At 38.4% G+C, this 21,511-nt stretch overlaps 1 protein-coding gene across 2 annotated transcripts in view; it reads right to left on the bottom strand.

The window, feature by feature from the left end:
* Nucleotides 1-21,511, bottom strand: part of PITPNB (phosphatidylinositol transfer protein beta) — a 67,629-nt gene that overhangs the window by 13,230 nt on the left and 32,888 nt on the right. For both annotated transcript variants that reach the window (XM_005567707.5, XM_074004110.1), the window contains one exon: nucleotides 8,781-8,858. In XM_005567707.5, coding sequence (XP_005567764.1) covers nucleotides 8,781-8,858 — 78 coding nt within the window. The remainder of the gene's footprint in view (nucleotides 1-8,780; nucleotides 8,859-21,511) is intronic.

The following is a 21,511-nucleotide window of genomic DNA, read 5'->3' as shown; positions in this document are numbered from 1 at the left end:
GAAAAAGAAAAAGAAAAAAATTCAAATAACAGTCAACAATGTGGGAGGGAAAAAAAGGAGAATTAATACAAATAGGTATCTATGTATAGTATAAACATTCCTAACAAAATAAACTACAGGAATCAGAAAATATACCAAATAATAGTAATTAAATTACACAACTAATTTTTATTTTCTTTTGTGTACAATTATTTTCAAAATTATCATTTAAAATTTAAAAAAAACCAAATACGCAGAAAAACAAATTGATGCTAAAAAAGTTTTTCTTTGCCCTCAGCAGAGTATTTTAGGACAAAGACTGACTTTACCCTAAATTATCTGGGTGCTATTTCAAGTCTTCATTCTTCTTTCACTATAAACAATCTGGCTTTGGCTTCTTTCTTCTGATGTTTAGTAAATTAAATCTAAACAAAGCTAAACAAAATCAAGTTAAAAGCCGAATTAAGATCTTTAATACACAAGTTTAGTCCATCCCATATTTAATTCTTCTTTAAAGCAATTACAAGGTATACATGCAAAATAAAATGATCAACACTTCTAGGGCATCAGCAACATTCTAGTGAAGAAATGTGTAACCTTCAAAATGTGAAAAATCTCAAAGGGGCAAATATTTGGGACCCCACACTCAGAGCAATGTTCTAGAATCCACAAGACCCAAAGAAGTTCCAGAAGTCTCTGCCCAGCTCTCAAGAGGTTCACAGCCTGGGGCAAGACAAAGCTTCCTCTCTGACTTTAAAAAATACAAATGTTGTGGGGAGGGTGAAAGGAGGGAGAGGAACAAAAAAGATAACTATTGGGTACCAGCGGGGGTGAGAAATACTATGTACAACAAATCCCCGTGACATGTGTTTACCTACATAACTAACCTTCACATGTACCCCCTAAACCTAAAATAAAAGTTTTAAATAAAGTTTTCTGATTCTTTCTTCTTCATTGGCTAAAAAACAACCCCAAAGCAAATAAAACCAAAATCTGAATTAAGATCTTTAACACACAACTCCAATCCAGCCCAAACCTAACATTTCCTCCTCTAAGGCAAAACAGTTAACTCTTTCCTAATCTGAAAGTAGATAAAATGATTTTGCTGAGTTTTACATAGAGCATGAAAATTTAAAAGGACAACTTAAAAGGGTAAAGAATGGTTGATTACAAAGAGAACAATCAAAAGTTCTACAAGATGAACGTCATGGGCTAACAAGAACCTCAAATTATGACTCATCGCTATGTAATTTAAATTTCATCTGTAATATAGTAAGCACTAGTTGTGAAATGTTTCCAAAATTGTATTTAAATAGTTTGTATATTCACTGAATTCCTTACATTTCATGTTTCTAACTGTAAATGAAACTCCCAAGCCCAAGTCATGTTTTTAATTTAACAACACATATTAGGTTACTCTAAGGTATGTGGATGAGGTCTTAGGGGGAGTAATGTATACTAGAGGCACACAATGTAACTAAACAAAACACAGTGTGTTTAACTGGAAGAGTGAGCAATCAGTACATGTTATCCACAAGAACTAGTTTCTCAAATCTGTGACAAACAAATATAAACAAACGTAAAAGAGATTTAACATTTTTTAAAAAGAATCCAAAGGCATTCTGGAAATGTATTTTCTAAAAATACAGTCCCCTCAGTTTCATGAGATTTGTCAACTTTACACATACTTTTTCCTATTTAAAACTGTGTTGGGATGAAGACGGAATAGGTATATGCTACACTGAACCAGAATTAACACTTTGCAAAGACACAGCAGTTTCTATAAGGCTCATAACTGTCTTCATGTTTTCATTTTTCAATTTAAGGGAATGTGAATGCTTAATTTCAGCTGCTGATTTTGTGATGTTAAGTTTCCAACCCAGATTTCACCAAGAAAGTTAAAAATAAATGCACTGCTGGGAGTGCTGCCAGTGTGTGTGCATCAGTAAATATCAACACAAGATTACGAAATGTATCTGACGTCTATGTACTGAAATTTCAAGCAGATCCCCATTCCCCAACTCAGCTATTCTCTCTATTTAGGTAACCTAAACTTTATTTAGGTAACCATTTATTTTAGTAGCCATTTTGACAGACTTACATTGGACATTATATTTCTGTAAATACATGTGAAGTCCAACATTTACTTGATTTTTATTTGGTTTAAGGTAGTTAACTTGAATCTAGCAAATACTTACAAGCCCCTACTATGAGCAAACCTCTCTGCTTGGCACTGACCTGTATCAAGGTAAGTCAGACACAAAGCCTATCGTTTAAAATTCAGTGTGAACAACAGGAGATGGAGGAAGTGGGGGGAAGGAAGACAGAGGGAATACATAAACCACTGCCCTAACCCAAGACACACCGGGAGCCATGAGAAGGTCATCGGCAAGACTCTAGTGGCATTCAAAGGTGGAGGAGTCCCATCTGGTGGGGCAAATGGAAAATATTAAATGGAAGAAGTAAACGTGAGACTAAATGTGAGTTAAAAAAGACTGAACTAATTGTAGGTTAATCTAATTTCACAAAAATAGGCGAAATAAGATCCAGACAGGAAAACTTACTGCCTGTGAGAGGATAATCAGTCACATTTTCCATGTTCCTCCAAACCTAATTTTTTGTGTGGCTCACACCCATTTCACTAAAGAGGACTATGTTATATGCTTCATGCTTGTGTCTGATAACTCCAGGAGTGACACTATTTTCAAGCAAAACCCCAAGTTCACCTTCAAATGAAACTCATGAAGAAAACTGTTTCTGGAAGTGTCTGGAAGAATCTCTGCAAGAAGCTCACACTGCCAAATCACTTCTTGAACTTGAATAAGACATTCATTCATCTGTGCCTGAATCCTTTAACTCTGCCTGAGAACAGAGACATTCCATAGCCAAGATAAGGTTAGAATTAATTAGTTTTGCTCTTAGAGCACTTAGCTTCTTAAAGACATGGAAAAGCTTTTTTTTTTTTGGTATCCTCCATAGGAGTTAACATAATTAGTACATACTATGTGCTATATATTTATTTTAAAAATCAAATTAAAAATGTAGTCATCAAACTAGATATTAAAAAAAACTCAGCCATGCTTGAAGGTCTGCTTTATTATACATAATCCAAAATGTGGTCTAACCAGAAACTAATTACTAAGCCTCTTTATGCCACCCACTATGGGGTTTAAAATGTGAGATTACAGGGAGGGAACATGTTTTCAAATGCTTTGTATCCTCCCTGGATCTCACAGACATGTTAAGGCTAAGAAACAAGAGAGCACCTCCCAGTCTTTCCACTAGGGCGGCTACCAAGTAAAAAACACTGCTCATAAGCCACATGAGTCTCTGGGTGGCTTTCCTGCCACTCTCTATCTCAAAAGAGATTTCCACACCTGAATTTCAACTTTTCCCTCATCACTCACTTCTACTCCTCCTATCCCTGGCCAAAAAAATTTTGCAGTTTCCTTATCTTAGGTCACGGACACCAAGTGTACCACCATCTTTTCAGACATGGGGTAGAAAAAGAAAGAAATCTTGGTAGCATGGCATGAAACAAATTAACATCTCTATCATGCACAAATATGGTTTCCCTCCACTGGCATGAAGGATCCAGAATGGCCTCTACAGCTGTTCTAGAATGAGTCTAAAGCTGACTGAGGAGCTAAACAGTATGAAAAGCTGAACAGCCAAGCTCTGACTGCGGAGCATTAGCTCAGGCTAGAGTTAACACAAAAGACAAATGGGGCATGCCTTTATGATGAGAAAGAACATGTACATAAAGATAATTTAAAAACCACCATAATTTCTGGATCAACTTATTTATTTGACCGGATCCCCTTATATATTCCGAAGTTCAGAGCTCTGGCTGAGACTTCCGAGACACATCAAGCCCTATAAGGCAGAGACGCTTTGACAAAGCCTCCTACAAAGACCTTTAGAGGCCTAATTATTAACTATCATGTATTTGTAGACACAGAAGCTTAAATCTTCAAGAGATGTCTGGCTTAAATGAAGGAAGAAATGAGGCCTTGCCATGGGATAAAAATGAAACCACAATCTTCAAAGGTAGTGTTTCAATCTGTTAAAATGACAATTCCTCACTCAAATCAGAGAAGGGAAACTGAAAAGCTAAAAACAAATGGAAACAGGTACACACACACACACACACACGTGCACACAGTGCTATAGAGAAGCAAGACATTTACATCCATCAGAAATGTACAATTCTGCCTTGAAGCAAAATTCTTAATCAGGTTATAAATCGCTTTCCTATTACTATGCACACAGTCACTTCATCAAGTGCTGAATCCTAAGTAACAAAAATATAATTCATGCACTCAGATTTTAAAAATTCTTTCTTCAGAGGGAAAATAAATATACAACTGAGGCCTGCATCTCTGGGTTTGTAGTTTTTTAAAAATAAAAGATATGTATCACATCATAGGCTAAAAAAATTGTCTGTACTCTTAACAAATGTGGAAAATATGAAAATATATTCCTTAGCAACCTCATCATCCCATGCTAGTGAATCCTCTCTAAACCGTGTGGCTCTCTACTTTATGGATAACCAAATAAAATCACTCATTAAACATATATAACCATGAGGGGTAAAGACATGTGAACCCGGATGTGTTTAACAATCCCTAGATACCAGAATGAGGGGAACACATTCTAGAATGAGGGGAACTCTCTGGACACTAGACAGATAAGAATTACGTGTCATAAATACAGGGTCACATTTATAGATCTCAGCAACCCTAAGAGACGAAAGACAAAAGCATGATGACAATGATAACGGTTAACACTGATTATGCACTTCTTCTGTGCTGAGAACTTAACATTATTTCACCCAGTCTTTACAACTACCTTCTGGTAGTTACTAAAATCATCTCCATTTTGGAGATGTGGAAATCAAGGCTCAGAGTGAGCGTTAAGTTGCAACTTGTGTAGATTCCCAATGGCTTTTTAATGGATCTCCCTTAGTGCCTCTGACACTTACAGATTCCCTGACCATTGAAAACGTACCACTAGTGTAACAGAAATTATCAAATTCTGGCAAATACCATGAATAGGGAGTCACACAATTGCCAATGATGCAACAGGGCATAAAAGGTACAGAACGGTGATCTAGGAGTCACTGGATTAAGAGTTAAAACCTGCTACATCTCCATACCTTACACACTGCTATAACTAGCACTGAATCAGGTGTTCCAGAAATGGCAGATGTTGTGCTGTTTCTCCTACAACTATTATGTGTGTTTTTCTCTGCCCAAGTTTCTCAACTATATAAAATAAAGCAGCTGAACTTACACCACACGAAGGTTGTAAAGATTAAATGTAACCTTGTACAGAACCTGGTACCAAGGAAAAGTTTATTTTCCCCTAGTCAGTCTGGTGCAGACAGGAAGTAAATACTGCAATAATTCAGAGGGAAAATATCACCATCAGACAAATAAGGAAAAGTTTCAAAGACATCATGGGATTTGCATTTAGCTTCAAATAGACTTTGGAATTCGTACTGGTAAGGCAGGTTTCTGCTGAAGGGTAAGTGTGGGAATGGCTCACGGAGGCCTTTTGAGATAGAGACCGTGGAACTACCAGGCAGCTCTTCTATAAGAACATTCTTCCACACAACCCTGGGTAAGTGGGTCCACAATAAGATTTCTTCTTCCTTTAAGCCATAATTATTATATGTTTGTTCCCTATTACTTCCTTGCATTTCAGAAGTATAAAAATTTCCAACTATTATCGTTCCCTAGTGCTACCCTCAGTGCCTCCACCAGGACAGTAATTGGCAAAGAGGGCCTGCTAAACATGTTTACAGAAGACACTGGTAAGATCAAGTCCAAAGGTTCCTAATTTCCTGTATGCCATATTATCAGCTATCTTCTTACTCTTTATTTCCCTCCACAGCAGCGAGTGGATGGCTTAATTATTATTAGTTATTCTTGACTGCACTAGTTATTTCTGAGATCACAGTAATTCACATAAATTCAGTCAGGCAGTAGCTCAATTTATAAGAGTAGCTGGATCCACCATCATCTGGATAAAATGAACAATCAACCGGCAAATGGGCAGAAACGACCAGCACCCTACCAGCCTAGTAAGTTACTGTTTAACACAGGGGTGAAAATGGAAAAAAAACTGCAGTTCTGCAACCTGCAGAAATATAAAATTCACATTATTTCTAAGAATTAAACCTATTCTAGAATTTCAATCATTAGTCAATAATAAAAGACAAAGCCGTATCAGTTAAAAATCAGGCCAGACATGGTATATATTCCAAGTTCCTAAAAAGTTAGAAATCGGCACAACTCATAGTATCAAACTACTTTTGCTGCCTGTTATAAAATCAGTTAGGAGTTCCTACAGGAAGGATTTGAGCCCAAACATAAAGCCCACCACATAATGTAGCATTGTCTTCTAATGTTTATTTCAAGAAAATACAATATTTAATTCACCTCTGGGTCTCAACCTCATACCCCTTTACTCCCTGAAAAAGTATTGTCAGCTAGAGCTACTATGCATTGGAATAAGACGTACTTTTTCAGAAGTTACAGCGCCAGTGGAGGTAGCCACCATCTGGGCTGCTCTTTGGCATGGTGTCCTTGTTTAGAAGACCAGTGTGAAATCTCAAAGGGCTTCCCCTCCAACTAAGATTGAGTTCTAAAGTCTGAAGCTAGAAATCTGGAAAAGGGTGGGGACATTTTCTAAATCCATTAAAGCAAATTTACATCAAGCAGGCTGAATTTGTTAATTTATAAGTGGTATACATCACTTTCTGGGTAGTATAGATTGGAAATTTGTCCCTGCGCAAATATCATGCTGAAATGCAATCCCCAATGTTGAAATGCAAATCCCTAATGTTAGAGGTAAAGCCTCTAACAGGTGTTTGGATCATGAGTGCAGATCCTTCATGAATGGCTTCAGCCATCCCCTTGGTGATAAGTGAGCTCTCATTCTGAGTTCACATGAGATCTGGTTGTATAAAAGTGCCTGGCACACTTCCCTGCCCCACTTCCGCCATGTGAGACGTCTGCTCCTCCTTTGCCTACCATGAATGCTCCTCCTTTGCCTACCATGAATGTAAGCTTTCTGAAGGCTCCCCAAAAGCAGATACCAGCACTATGCTTCCTGTACAGTGTGCAGAACTGTAAGCCAATTAAACCTCTTTTTTTTTTTTTTGAGAGGGAGTCTTGCTCTGTCGCCCAGGCTGGAGTGCAATGTTGCAATCTTGGCTCACTGCAAGCTCTGCCTCCCCGGTTCAAGTGATTCTCCTGCCTCAGCCTCCTGAGTAGCTGGGATTAAACGCAAGCACCACCGCGCCCAGCTAATTTTTGTATTTTTAGTAGAGATGGGGTTTCACCATGTTGCCCAGGTTGGTCTTGAACTCCTGACCTCAGGTGATCCACCCCAGGGCCTCAGCCTCCCAAAGTACTGGGATTATAGGCGTGAGCCACCATGCCTGGCCCAAGTCTCTTTTCTTTATATATTACCCAATCTCAGGTTCTTTATAGTAACGCAAGATTGGCCTAACATGCTAAGTATTAAAACTGGGAGAATTTTGAACTACACTCTACCCAGAGAACAAATGTGAAAATAAGATAGTTATGAATCATTTCTTATAAACCAAAGTTAAACTCTTTTTTCCTTATAGTTGATGCACAAGACGGTCCACAAAACAGTCTAACACCCATGAAGAACCACTCAGTGAGCTCTCTGTGGGTCTGTAACAGTAATCCTCTATCTGCATGCAACAACTAGTATCTAGACATCATTTATCGATGAACTGTGACTGGCTTCAGCACAGAAAGGTTGGTTACCAAGTAAGACCCTGTGAGTAGAAAATCTGCTGTGGGCATGTTTAAGTTTTTATGCTCTTCTTCTGTCAAATTAGCTGTAATAACTTGCCAATAACACATTAAAACTTCTTTAAGGATCTGTCATTTAGTTTAGCAGATGTCTTTAAAATGCATTATATTTCTACAGCAATTTAAATTATTACCTTGACATTACCTTACTTCCATGAATAAAGTAAAGGGGTGCACTTTATTTAAAAACAACTACTGGCTGGGCGCGGTGGTTCACGCCTGTAATCCCAGCACTTTGGGAGGCCGAGGTGGGTGAATCACTTGAAGTCGGTAGTTTGAAACCAGCCTGACCAACATAGGGAAACCCTGTCTCTATTAAAAATACAAAATTAGCCAGGCATGGTGGCACATGCCTGTAATCCCAGTTACCTGGGAGGCTGAGGCAGGAGAATCACTTGAACCCAGGAGGCAGAGGCTGCAGTGAGCCCAGACTGTGCCACTGCACCCCAGCCTGGGCAACAAGAGCAAAACTCCATCTCAAAAAAACAAAAACAAAAACTACTTGCCACAAAAATTGCTCGCTCGTGTCCTGCTTTCCAAAAATATAACTATTAAAAGTCCAGGAATATGAGCTTGGGTGAAGGGAACTTGTTCAGTTTTTACTAAGACTAAACTTAAACTAGAGACCTTCATTTAACATGGATTTTTATACTGCTTCAGGTCTCAAAAGAGAACATTACAATCCCCAAAGACTAAATCACTTGTCTCTTTTAAGAGTTATTGGAGCAGCATTATGCTGAAAGTGACAGTCTGGCTCTGTTCAGTTGTTAATGCAGCACAGATTTGCTGGCCAACTGCAACTGGCTGTAAGTCCTTATCGCAAATAAAACTATTTTTGTGCCATTTCTATTTTTCACTTAAACGTCACCAGCTCCTCAAGACTCAGGACCTGTCAAGTGTTCTGTTGCCAAGACTATGCCTGTCAGAAAGGTCAGCATCCGGTACCTTCCAGTTGGGTCCCAAAGGGCCTCTCTTGGTCTTGACTGACTGGAATAATGCTGGGTCTTCATCAGCTTTGTAGTCCTGCAAAGCAAAACAAAGTCAGAGGCAGAGAAGAAAACCAGAGAATATTCTTTAACCTTGCCAGAACAGCTCTTTGCAGCTACCGAAACACAAGACAGAAATCAATCAGACTCACTGTGCTTTTGTGTAAAAGTAGAAAAATACTCAGGACCTGTCCATTGTTTTCAGTTTGGTTTCCTTTGCATTAAACTTTTACCTTGGGCTAAATAACTACATAATAAGAAATAATAAAAGTCTTGGACTAGTAATCCACTCTGGTTACTGGACAGCTGTCTCCAAGAACAAACCTTCCAACAGTTTTTTAATAATTTAAGTATTTTGATAAATGGATAATCACATTCAAAGAATAAAACATACCCATCCCAGTTTTGACACTACAGGGAGATGATGACACTGGACTGTTAATGCTGGCCAGAGCAACTACTGTGGCTGGGAACAAAATCAGAACTATGGATTCTGTAGCATCCCCCAACCTCTTCCTACAGTTGGGTCTGTGGTGGACATCTCAATTTCGTGACTGGCTTCTCTAAACCCTTGTTCAGAGACCCCTGGGGTACACACGGCTTGGCTTCCTCACAAAAGGAGTGCACTCATGTCAGCCCCCCACTGTCAAAGGAGGCAAGGGAGGGGTGTCACGGGACTGCCTCAGTTATATCCCACAGGGGAACGGCTCTAAAATAAAGGTTTTATTCAGGGTTCTAGTGTGTGTAAATTGTTTCCCTTAGTATATCCTTTTCCTGACAGAATGGAGGAAATGAAAAAAGAAAATCTTTTAAAATCTACCTGCTTTACAAAAGTTCTCTTGTCGTTATACATACACACACACACACACACATACTCTCTCTCTCTCTCTCTCCAGAAAAAAAAGATAAAATTACTTTTGAAGAGCTAGAGCCCAGATTAATAACAATAATAAGAGAGACTTACAACAGTAACTTGACCATGGTCAGTTGGTCAGTTTAAAACATTGCAAAGAAAGAGAGGTGGGGAGAGTCCCTTGCTTCTTGAGCAGATTTTCTGACTCTGGGGTCCTTTACGGAATTTGTGAAAAGACTTCATACTTAGTGAAAAATGTTCAGATATGTCAGATATGAAACCTTAACTAAAATCACTGTTCTAGAGATAAGGGCAGTACAAGCAAAAGCAAGAACTGAACATGCTCTACAGTATAATACGAACTTTCCGCAAATCAAAAACAAACAAACAAACATGTTGAGAAGCAGCCACTCAAAACTTAACAGTTACTCAGTAAGTGCATATGCCATGTTAATAATTCCTAAAGAGAAAGTTACAAACAAATTATGTGAGGAAAGAAAAATGTTCAGTTCAGAGAGAAAACAAAACTTTAAAGAAAGATAACTGTGTAAATATGTGACCCAGAACTTGAAGCCTCTCTAAAGGTTGTCTACAAAAAGGACCAACAATAACCTAAAATTATAAAACAAGCAAATAGGTCTCACTATACTGAGACTTAATGCTTTAAAACATGCAATGTGGCACAGCCACAGGCATCAACATTACCCAGGAATGACAAACTGGGATGGACAGTCTGCAAGGAGCTGGACAACTGGACTTACTTCCTATGTCTGGGCAGAGCAGCAGAAAGGTCAGTTACTGTCAGCAAGTATGAGTTCTTAAACTTCAATTTTTAACTTCATCCTAAAAATGAATAACTCCACTTCTGATTGACAAAAGAATCAACTGTGTGTACAGGTGGTTTCAAGACCTGGATTTACAATGAGAAATAAGCTACTCTATTAACATAAATGAACCTGCAACACCATAAAACATTTTCTTCTAGGTCAGAGGCTTGGAATTAAAACCTAAAAGCAAGCTCATTTTTTTTCAAAACTTGAAAGTATTTAACATTGTATCAAATAATCACTTTCAGCATCATTTCCCTCAATCAAAATCTAGTTATTGAACAGCCATCATATAGAAGGTAGCATACCAGATGTTATTAATAAGAGGTAATTCAAGGAAACAGATGAAGTAAAGGAGAACCAACACAGTTCTGGCTCCTAAAGAATCAGTGTAGTTAGGATAAAGAAAGAGGCAAACAAAGAACAGGTAACTCAAACACCAGGAAGTACCTGTTAACTGCCAACAGAGAATGGAGACAATTACTGTCAGAATCAAAACCAAACAAAACCAGCAAAGGAAATGCACTTTTAAAATGGATTGTAAAATCATGTTTAAGAGGAGAAAAATCTGAACTATGGATTCACAGAATCATAGAAGTGAAATGAACCGTAAAGACCACCCAAGCTCCATCATTTGAAAGATGCTAAAACCACAGTCTGATAAGGACGTGGTAGGGCTCAACTACCCCACCACTTCAACTCAAGCCTCCTTAGCCTTGGTCCTGGGCACATTCTCGTACACCACACAGGATGATGGCAAAAGGTGTCAACAAATGCCAGATAATCAAACCACGTTTCAAAAATACCAAGAAGCTGCAGCACTAGAGACATCAAAGTGGATTTTCCTATGAAGCACAACTGCATGTAAAATATCATACACATATACACATGTATATATGAAATGAAGTCTTCCCCTCTCTGCTTTTTCTCCTCTTGAATACAAAGCAGAAAAATATTAAAGACATTATACCGAAAACATAACAAAACCCAATTATTAACAATAGCACTTTAACCTTGAAAGATGAGAATAATGAATCTTGTCAAAACCTAGAAATTTCTGTTTTACATTAGTTTGAATATGAAGAATATGTAAATGTTTAATCAGCTGAATTAAGTGGTAAGATATTAAGAAGCAGGAAGTAGCTTTTTAACAACCTCAGTTTTGTATTTCCACAACAAACACCTAATTTTTTGAACAATATCTTCTTTGCTACATTTCCACTGTTGGGTATCTAGTTTGGTCTTGCTATATCTGAAAACTGAACGATTTATGTCCGTATCACAATGAACAAATATATTCCTTCATGTATGACAGTTTCAGCATACAGAATGCAACCTCAGCTACCAATTATAGCTGCAAATGAGCAATAGTGTGGAATGAGACAGCCTGCTGGCTTTGTTAGTATTCTGTCTCCTTTGGGATCCCATGGGGAAAGGGGAGGCTCTGATGAAGAGAAGCCCTTGGCTCATGGTTTATTGTGCTTGCCACCAGCTGCAGACTTCTCATCTCATTAGTTCTTTTAGAATACTGTGGGTGAAGACAGCTGTAGCCTACTTGAGTCTTCAGCTCCTGGGTATTCTGAAGGCTGAATTTGCTATGCACTTTCTGTAATCCTTGGGAAAAAAAGAGAGCAAATTCACCAGGCTAAGGAAATGCATTTTTTAAAATGGGTTTTAAAATCATGTTTAAAAGTAGAAAAATCTTATTGCTAAGGTGCATTGTGTTTAAAATTTTTTATGATTCAATTTTAATTATCTGTATAATGCCCAGAGGCCTGGCCAGGATAAGGGCTTAGTAAAACCATCATTATCAAGTTAGGTGTAATATCCCTAGACACTACTTGCTCCACCAATAATAGTGCCTGAACAACGAAAAAATACAATGGTATCAGCATAAGGTATATTCGGATTAGTGTTAATACAGCTCTATTTAATTGAAAACTCTTATTTCAGAAAAACAGGCAGGATACCCTTTGGAGAACAAAATAAAATATAATATGGTAAATAAATGGATTACTGAGGCTCCACACTGGAGCCACAGAATACACTCATTAATTTCTTATAAATAACTGTTTTCTGTCACTGGAATACAAAAGTTGTGCTACCTCTTGGGTGTACATCTGTTGCTCACTACAGATCTCAACAGAAACTCTCAATAGAAACCAGATTTATTTCGAATACAAAGAATATTAGTTTCATGAATCTTTGAGCATAGTGGCTGCCCCCAAAAATGAAAGTACAAAATCTGTCTGTGCTGAGCCAAACTAAATGTCCCTGAGCCCAGATTTAACTCCTAATTATGAATGGGGAAGTGAGTAGGAGGTGGGGGGCAGGCTGGTAGAGTTTCTTGACAGCTTGTGGAAAAATTGAGATGAGCTCCAGACACCAGAAACTGCTTAAATAACCAAGCATGGGTTACCAGAGGTGAGGCTAAGTGTAAACTAAGGAAAAAGAGTACCCAAACCACAAGCATTAGCAACTCCTTGGCACCTGCTTATAAAAGATCAACCCCTATTTTCCACCCTGTGGAGAGGGGGTGTTTTACTGGGTAAACACAAAAGCTTGAGAGAGAGATTAGGATCCTGCAGGCTGCTATATAAAATGCTTTCCTTTAGCATAAAATGATTAATTAGGTGTCTATTAAAATAGCTCAAAGATAATCATTAAGTTTAAATGCATGGGTAGTGCAGCTCAACTTAGCAAGGCTTATTTCCTCTAATCACATCCTAAAAATAAAGCCCAGGATGGAGGATAAAGCTGAATTAAATATGAAGATAAATAACAATCATCATTTATTAGCACTGCCCTGAATTTTCCAGTATTGGGGCACCTAAATGAGCTCCTGGATCCTATCACTGTTGACCCTAATGCCAAACGAGTAACTCGAGCTGACAAAATTCAAGCGAGACTCCAAAGAGTAAGTAAGCCCATTAAAAAAAAAATGTTTGCATTAAATTTTGCAAAAGCAAATAACAGAGGTGTAAAGAGAAACATTTACTAACTTGTTTAAGAAACTGATTTCAACAGTTATTTTCAAATAAGCAGCTTTCTTTTCTATTTTTAATTACATCTCCCTAGTGACTCCTCAACCTTTCAGGTTCCCACAGAGTACCATTAATATAGTATAAGTAAATCTCATTAATTCAGGTCCTACCACCTTGGAATACATAATCATTCGGACAGGGGCTGGGCTGAAGTTTATCTTTGCATGATCTATGAAAAAAAGATTTGCTACACAAATTAATAGAGTAACAAGATCTCAGGAGGGCTTTTTAAACAGTTCAGAAGTGTTTTAGAGCAATTCAGAAGCATTCATTTGCATATAATTATTATGCTAATTACAAATCATTCTTATCTATTCATTAAAGCAGATTCCCAAAGGACCACTAATTGTCAATAACTTGTTGGCCTAGTTTCTGTTACTGAATGTACCTCAGAGGGACAAAACTGCATTAAAAAATATTCTATAATTCAGCCCTCTCATTAAACCTTACTGGCTTGCCACCAATGAATCCTAAAAGCTGAATTTTAAACAACTGTATTGAGAACTGAGAAATGCAGTCAAATCTATACCCCTGAACAGAATACTTTCACACTTTTTTTTGGTAATCTTTTTGATCTCACAGAGACCCTCCATAGTGTCCTCAGATGGTGGGGGTGAGCCTGGCATGTGGGTGGTGGGGAGGGTAGCAGGGGTTGTCAATAGCTCTATGCTGTGTTGCCACTGTGATCCACATGAAGTGGCTCCGTCTACAGTACTGCTAGGCTACAGCACAACTAATCGCTCACTCCATTCTTTCTGATCTTATCCTTATCACCAACATTGTCATGTTTATGAAGGCAGACCCCTAAAGCCTTTGGAAGGATACAAATTAATAGAGAAAGAAATCAGAATGTCAGCCCTGAAAAAAAGTTACAACCAGATGGCTATGTGACACACTCCATATCCTACAACACAGCAAGGAAACCAAATAGCTGTGCTCCAAGATAAGATGGGAAAGTGAGGCCCAACGGAGCAAGCTCTTGAGATTCCTGTATAGCCCAGAGCTACAGGAGCTAGTGAGCTGCCTTAAGCCGCTGCCCATGGGCTACACCCCAGCACTCTCCTCAGGGGAGATGGGTTACTGCTTTGGGCAGTTCATGCACAAATATACAATATATTTATTATTGTAATATTGTATTTATTACTAGTATACGTTTATATATTATAGCACTTAAAAATGAAGGTATTTCAAACTCTATACACCAATGAAATGAGTTTTAACAAACAAGTTGATTCCATAAAGGTACTTGTTAAACATTACATATTTTAAAATTATACTGCATATACCTGAAATGTAAGTGATACGTTTAGAAAAGTTTTACTTACAAAAATGCATGTTTCCTGAAATGATAGTAAATCACTGACCAAATTGTATCAATTTCCTAAAACTGAAATGGGGGAAAACACCCTATTAGAAATTCAAAGTGAGCCCTCTCTCACTCTAAATGTTAGTTCATGATTTGGCCTTCAGCTTCTAAGTCCCAAGATCCCATTTAATTCATTAGCATTCAGTTAACAAATATTAAATATGAAAAAGTTAAAATATGAAAAAAAGTAAACACTTTTTTACAGTAAGAACAAAATCCAATAAACAAAATCATTTCTGCTACCATTTTGAAGCACACACTTATGTGGCAGGCCCCCACATTCTTCCAGTTAAGGCTCAAAAACTTGAAAAAAAGGTACTGGACTATCACCACCACCAGGGGCAGGGAAGTGAAATTCTTTGCCAGAGTCCACCATCGCTTAGCAGAAGAGCCAGGACTCAGATGCCGCCCTGTCTGACACCAAAGCCAATCATGATCCTTTATTGCTAAAATGTGATTTATACTCTACCATTTGATTAGACTCAAGTACCTGAAGGGATGCTTCCTCCCTCTCAGCCTAGAGAGCCTTCCCTAAAAAAGAGTTTACACTGAAAAGGGGATTTATAAGAAATGCTGAAAAGGGGCTTTTATAAGAAATGCACTTTAAAAACTTGACTTGGAGCTGTTTATACTTATTTCTTTAAAAATATCTGCCATGAGCTGCTCAAAAACATTTTCTGCCTCTCAGAGAATTTCATCCCCCACCCAAGGAACTAAAGCAAATCCTATTCACACCCCCATCATCTCGTTACCCTCCCTGCCCTTTTTACTTTTAAAACATGGAAGAAATTAGGAATAAACCTTAAATTAATAATGAGTTCTAGTGAAAAAGCATTTTGTACAAAACATGCTTGTACATACCGATTTTTTTTTTTTTTTTTTGAGACAGAGTTTTGCTCTTGTTGTCCAGGCTAGAGTGCAATGACGTGATCTCGGCTCACTGCAACTTCAGCCTCCCTGGTTCAAGCGATTCTCCTGCCTCAGCTTCCCGAGTAGCTGGGATTACAGGAATGTGCCACCACACTCAGCTAATTTTGCATTTTTAGTAGAGACGGGGTTTCTCCATGTTGGTCAGGATGGTCTCAAACTCCCAACTTAGGTCATCTGCCTGCCTCAGCCTCCCAAAGTGCTGGGATTACAGGCGTGAGCCACTGCACCCAGTTAATAAAATTTTAAAATCCTTGCTAATGTTTAAAGCAAGCACCACATAAGCAATATGTTGTTTTCCCACAAGAGGGCACTGCTCTCCAACCATGCCTTCAAATATAGCGGTCATTCTCTAAATCTACTACTGGAAATGATCTGAAAGTGTGTGACCATGTAAGGCAGCAGAATAATGTAGGAAACATTTTCACATTTCTTTTTAATAGAAACCATGCCTACATTTATTTATATCTTCTTTGAAGATGGGGGAAAAAATCTCTAACTTACTACAAAAGACCTTGACAACAGTCTGTTTCACAGTGCAGTAAAGGCGAGATGAGACAAGCGTTTGACAAACAGAAATTTCTTAAGCATAAGCAAAATCACTGCTACCTCAAAACGCGTATTTGAGGTGCTTTCCCCCTAAGTTCAGGAAAGCTACTATCACATGCATTCATCTCGAGTTAGGAGTTGGGTCACAATTCTCATGTTTTTAGTATGCACACACTTAAGAGTTTTTGGATCACATACCTTAGTGATAAGTAACACATTTTTAAGACAGAAATGAATGTCTAGGTTCATTTTAACAGCAAAAGGACATGGTACTCTACCAAGATCAAGTGTGTGTCTGTTCATGCCGAAGAAAACAGCCAAAGCAGCATTTGGCAACCATAGGCCCGCCTAGGACTGCCTGGATCTCAGCCACAGACTTCTAATAAACAAAAGCTCTTTTCAGTCTAAAGAGCTGGGTAGCCACTGCACAGCTCCAAGAAGCAGAAAGCCCTTCTTAGGAAATAAGCAGCAGCAGTTGGAACAAATATAACATCTAAAACACAGGAGTTTCTTGAAAGCTGTGAGAGAGAACCAAAAGGACTGCTGACCATTTAGGGTATCATCTACCAAAAATTAATTTGGAGGATGTATTAGGTTGACCCATAAGAAAATGTCATTTTTGTAGCTCAAAACCTTACAAATACTAACCACTTCACATGGCTTCTACCAATATTTAACTCTTTCTGGTCATGTTCCATCATTCTTTTTAATTTTGAAAAGAAAAAAGTTTTAATATTATAAAGATTATTTAGAGAGTGCAATTACAAAGTTTTTCTAAAGACAGTGCAGTAAAGCAGGTGTTACCAAGACTATCTACTCAAATATACAACACCTGGGCACTGTCTCAGAGCCTGAATGATCAAAAGAAAAGATATACCAAATCCTTCTGAGAGCACAAGAAACAAGCACTGCTTAAGGTGTGACCAAAACTTACATGCCCCTAAGATTCAATCCAAATAAATTAAACCCAGTTTCATCAGTTTGCCAACTTTTAGAAAATAATATGTTTAAAAAGAGCAAAATACCTTTTTTTTAAACAATAAAAACAATTAAGAAGTGTCAAGTTGCTCACTAAAAAACTCAAACAATGGAATGGTATGTTCAAAGTAAAAAGAACTAATGTACAGAAAAGCAAATCATTTATGTTCATTCCCAAAGGCAACTGATATTTCAAAAAAACAGGTACTGGCTTAGTATATTCCTGCCCTCAACTAAAACAGGACACTGTTCTTCCTACCAAGACATACTCACCAAATAAAGAACAAGCAAAAAGTACAAACTTTAAAAACCAATTCATTTTCTTTGACATCACAATCCTTAAAAAGATTCACCTGAGACTTCTACAAGCTGCTCAGAAACAGTTTAGATGAGCCCAACAATCCCATTATAGTCCTTTGACAAGCAATTAAAATGGCTGTTCATTTAGTAAATTGCAAAACTCAAACCCTCTGGTGAAGGAGCACTCACATACTACACAACCAACAGTTGGAACTTGTAAGTCACTTTGACACACTTTAGCATGTCCGCGATAAAGAATCTCACACTCTCTTTAGACAGATACAATTGTTCCTTTAACTGGAGAAAGATTTACCATAGCAACACGGAACAAATAGTAAGTTTCAATAAATGTTTATTAAATGAACAAATGAGAAAACGTATGAGTGGTGTTCCCTGTAAGTACCCACACCAAAACACATCTTTGGGTGTCCAATCCTTTTACTCTATTGCACATATGCGAACTTCAAAATACATCAGAGGTCAGCAGTCGTGGGAGGAGGTGACCAAGACTACTGATAAAAACTGAGGTTTCAGGGGACTAGAGAAGACAGATGGAAGAACAGGTGCTGCCTATTTCCTTCAAGTAAATTAAGAATGCTCTTAACATATTGCAAAGGAAGAAACATCATATAGCAAAAAGTTGTTCTAGAATGACAAAAATAAAATCAGCAGCTCTGCATTAGAGTCCTGGCTCCCCTTCCACTGCTTACATGGCTGAAGAGTTACAGCAGTTCCCTGGGCTACAAATTCTTTAACAGTATAAATAAAGGCTGAGGGGAACACTGTTGGACCGTGCATGGCCTCCAACTGAGATTCCTTCTGCTTCCAAAATCCTAGAAGAGTGCCTGCGCTACAATCTTCACCATTAATAATGTATACTAGAATGCAGCTTCTCAAAGGTGGGCATGCGCAGGAATTGCCTGGAGGGCCAGAAAAGCCCTGAGCTCTACTCCAAAGATTCTAAACAGGGAGGGGGCAACAAATTTGCATTTCTAATAAGCTGCCTGTGGGCAGACCACACTTGAATGCAAAGGGACTCAGGGTTTTGGCTTGAGTCCTAATAAAGGCTTTGACAGGCAAGCTCTGAAGTTAGCCAAAAATGCTCCCCAGCGATCCTCAGGGGCTCTAAAAAGAACCACCTCTTAACTTCCATGCAATCTTCAGAGAAGTGGACTAGTGGACAGACCCAGCCCACAACTCCGACTCATGCACGTACAGACCTGCCTAATGACCGTGGTCTCCAAAGGAGACCAAACTGGGGACAGGACAGGGGAGGTGTGAGTGAGCTGGACTCAGCAGAGGTGTTGCAAAGGAGGCTGAGCTGATTATCAGCAGCCTCATCCTCCCACTTGGGAGTGCCTGCGTCCTCTGGGGTATTAAGGAAAAAAATGTGACTAGTGAGTGGACCCACAGCTTTGCCACAGAAGCTGGTGCTGAAAAAGCTGCTTGCACGAAGTGTTTCTGCTGGAAAGAGATGTTGCAGACTGGTCCAGAGTCTCAACAGCAGCAACAATCCAAGGACCACAGTGTAGGGAGGGAAGGCTGGCTGCCTGGGGCAGGCAGGAGGGCTGCAGAAGGGATGTAGCACCCTTGAAGCCCATAATTGTGTCCCCATTACCCCCTAGGGGGGGACATTTGCAAATAAGGAAAGGTACCAGAAAAAAGGATGGAGATTTTGGGTAAATATGACAGTGGAAATTATATTCATGGGCAGGTAAGGAAGAGGCACATGAGAGTAACAATTAGGGTAAAGTTAAAAAGGACAAAAAGATGGACATGATATGAATGAAATCTGAGCTTTATCTTAAGAACACAACAAACTTACTGTGTAGCCCACAGAACAGGGGCCCCTCCTACACTGCAGGGAAGTTCCCTATCAATCAGAGCATACGCTGCACATTCTGTGACCCAAAACCAATATGGCACACGAGTTTCTAGCTTGTGTCTCTTCCTTTCAGGAACATCGATGCTGAAATGCTATGGTCAGGGCACTGTGGTCACACAATGCTAATGCTTGATCTTGAACCATCTCATTTAGGAAAAATTTCACCATGAATTGAAGCATTTCTTTCAAACATGCTGAAAGATGAGGGGAAAAATTTCATTCTCTCTTTTAAATTTGCTTCATTTTAATATTAAATAGATCCAGATTTTTAAACTACAACTCCCAAACAATTTAATGCTTTTATATCATTAATATTTCCTCATTTTTAACACGTAAAAAAACACTCAGATGTTAAGATGCATCACTTTTAGGTATGTAAGCCTTAAAATTTTGAATTAAACACTGTTTCTACTTAAAAAGTACCTTGAAAATTATACAAACAAAGTCACATAGTATGTACTATAGAGGAAGGCTGATACAATCCTTTCTTGTTACACATAAATATCTAAAAATGTGGTTCCAATTTCTTTTTTTTCCTAAACCATGCTCATTTTCTTTCAAATTACTTCCAAAAACGAAGGTCTCTCTGATGTTAATCATGTGTATACTTCGGCTTACACTTTAAAGAGTCTTCCTCTCCCGGGAAGTGACTTTTGTATACAAATCATGGAAAGCTACTTAGACAAAGTGCTGGAGATGATTAAAAAGAGCCAGATTCAAATTTATACCTTAAAAAAAAAAGCAGAAGCAGATGTCAACTGACTCATTTGTGTATATTCTGGAAATGTGCTGAAGATATGCATGTGCATTTCATCAGGACATTTAAGGAATCCTAAGCTTTTTACAGTGGTTGTGTATCAGAGACAACTTTAGAAATTAAAAAACTTCAAAACTTACACTGCGGTGTTTTATGCTGGATACTCCTGGCTCTTACTACAATTTGATCTAACCAAAACACTTTTCAATCTGACCAAAATGGTATTTGCTCATTTAGAAACAATATTCAGAAATTTTATTTTCTTGAGACAGTCTGTCGCCCAGGCTGGAGTACAGTGGCATGATCATAGCTCACTGCAGCCTCGAACTCCTGAACTCAAGCAATCCTCCTGCCTCAGCCTCTCAAAATGCTGGAATTGCAGGCGTGAGCCACTGTGTCTGGCCAAAATTTTTAGAATTTAAGGCACATAATATATATCTTATCTAGAATTACTAAAGAAAGAATTAAAGTAGCATTTTATTTTTTCATTTACTATTTGAACAATAAAAACTTCAACTCCTCCAAAAAGCCTTTTCCTTTTTTTTTTTTAATACTAGAGAGAAAAAACATCTGATCTACCAAACCTTTATGGAAGAGCTTACTCCACGCCATGCATCCTGCATCTTGCTAGGTCCTGGACACAGAAATGATGAGTATAGTACAATCCTGACCACCAAAAGGCATCTAGCTTATTGAGGAAGACTTTTAGAAGTGATGCCTGGGTTTAAAACAAGTGGGTCTGAGGATGGAGAGAGTGTGAGGTGTGTCCTGCTGGAGCATGGTGTACACTGTGACCGCTGGGATGACAGGCAGAAGGACTCTTCCTTCTTAAAGGATATAACACCTTAATAACACTTCGCTACAATGCCACTTTCTCTTGAAACAGGAAATCCGTTTCCTACGGTAGGTAGATACATTCTAAAGGAAAAAAGATATTAAGTGAGGATATTATGCAGAAATTCCAGACTACTTGGCTTGTTTCATCAGGAAGTGATGAAGCTTCTAGAAAATTACACAGAACAGTGGCTAAAGCAATAGTCATATACAGACTTCCCACAAGTCATCAACAAAAAGCCTAATGGCCCATACATTTAAATACATATGATTTCTGTAGCAAACGACTCTGTGACCCTGGGTCACACTGACAGATTTTTAAAACAAATCCTTGTTCCTAGAGTTACTGTGACAATGTCACCCTCCAATT

The sequence above is a fragment of the Macaca fascicularis genome, chromosome 10, assembly GCF_037993035.2.
Source record: "Macaca fascicularis isolate 582-1 chromosome 10, T2T-MFA8v1.1".
NCBI classification, from domain to species: domain Eukaryota; kingdom Metazoa; phylum Chordata; class Mammalia; order Primates; family Cercopithecidae; genus Macaca; species Macaca fascicularis.
This window is presented reverse-complemented; position numbering and strand designations above follow the sequence as displayed.